The 1,876-nt window shown below is 36.2% G+C and overlaps 1 protein-coding gene across 1 annotated transcript; it reads right to left on the bottom strand.

Moving 5' to 3' along the window:
* Window positions 1-263: 263 nt before the first annotated feature.
* Window positions 264-658, bottom strand: LOC127184706 (60S acidic ribosomal protein P2-like). Its single transcript, XM_051141061.1, is given in 2 exon segments — window positions 264-313; window positions 316-658. Coding segments are annotated over 2 exon segments (393 nt in total).
* Between the last annotated feature and the right edge of the window lie 1,218 nt (window positions 659-1,876).

The raw sequence follows: 1,876 nt of genomic DNA, 5'->3' as shown, positions 1-1,876 counted from the left end.
GAGAGGAAGGGTGGGTGGGTCTAGGAATTGAGAATGGGTAGGGATATGGCTAGTATGTATAGGGAATAAATAAATAATTAAAAAGAAATATTTCATATTTGTATGAAAATTTCAAAACATAACCACTTTTAAATATATAAATACATATATATGTATATACATACACATACATACATATACACATACACACATACCTTTTATGTGTGTGTGTATGTATGTGTGTGTGTGTATGTATAAAGACTTTATTTGTAAGGACCAGGAACTTAAGCAAGCAAGCCAAGTCCAATATCATCATCTTACTCCTCAGGCTCCATGTTTCATCTTTCTTCTTCTCTGTTGCATCAGGGGCAGAAGCTGCAGGAGCTTCAGGAGCTACAGGGCCAGGGACAGCAGAAACAGCCACAGCTTCATCAGCAGGCACACTTGGAAGCTTGCCAACACCCTGGGTGATGACATCTTTAATATTTTTTCCATTTATTTCACTAATGACCTTGTTGAGCCAGTCATCGCCCGCCTCCATGTCCACACTGCCTAGGGTCTTCTTGGTATCCTTGATGCTGGGAAATGAATTGCTCTCAAGGGCAGCCAGCAGATAAGAGGCTACATAATGCCTGTTTGTGATGGACAGGCCTCCATCACAAACTGACTTCAGTGGCATCAAATAACAAAAAGCGATTTTTTTGATAAATAAATAAAAATTTTAATGAGAAAATATTTAACTGAATAGTAACTACTGTCATATATTTAAATTTGTGAGATGCAGATGAGGCAGCATCTTCAAACACAGACATAGTAAAAAAGTCAAAATTGATCTCAAACTAATTACAAAAATATGAAAACTTAGACTAATAACAAAATGAATGAAATAGAGAAAATATAGAAAACAAAACTCCCAAATATGGCTTGTTGAAAGCACAAATAAAAATTAAAGACTTACAAAGAAACAGTAATAAGTGAAAAAAGAGCCATAGGAGTAAGCAAGGGATATTTACTACCATATATGAAGGAAAAGTTGGTTAAAAACTGAACAAATCAATAAAAGCTGCAGACTTTTTAGTTAGACACTTTAAAAGACCTCTTTCAACAATGTCAAGAAGGGAAACTCAGAAGGAATCATGAACTCAACAATATCAGCCAACATGATTTAGTAGAACATTCCACCAAGCAATGGTGGAATATAGATTATTTTCAAAGGTTTCCAAATACTCCAAAATATGTGGCCTAAACAAACTTATCAAATGTTTCAAGTTGAAAGCATGTAACATGTTTAATCCTTTCTGTTGCGGTTAAAAAAACTGACAAAAAGTATTGTGGGCATGAAAAGATGTTTTTGAGTCCATGATTCCAGATTACGGTCCATCATAACAGGAGAGCCAAGGTATAAGGAGCTTACAAGAGCTAGTTACAGCAGAAGGAAGAGGCAGAATGAAATGAAATTCAAGTGAAAAACAAACAGAGCATAGGAGGCTAGCTCAGTGGTAAGAGTGCTTGCTGTGCAAGAATTAGAATGTGAACTCAAATCTCTAGCACCCACATAAAAAGCCAGGCATAGAGGTGCTAGTCCTTAATGCCAATGATGTAAGGAACAGATAGACAGGAGGATCATGGAGACTTGTTGGTTACCAGCCTCACTCCAGGTTCAATAAGAGACCCTGTATCAAGGGAATAAGATGATGAGTGATAGGGCACGACTCAACACATAAACTCACAAACAAATCATAAAATAAAGAGTCAATAAAGTAAAATCTTTCTTCGGGAGATTAAGGTGACAAAGGTCCAGCAAATTAACAAATACAAAAAGGGAATATGCAATCACCAGTCACAGAAGCAAAATTGTTCATTTCACACTGTCTTAGAGTTTTATTCCTATGAAGAG

Source organism: Acomys russatus, chromosome X (genome assembly GCF_903995435.1).
Source record: "Acomys russatus chromosome X, mAcoRus1.1, whole genome shotgun sequence".
In the NCBI taxonomy this organism is placed as follows: Eukaryota; Metazoa; Chordata; class Mammalia; order Rodentia; family Muridae; genus Acomys; species Acomys russatus.
This window is presented reverse-complemented; position numbering and strand designations above follow the sequence as displayed.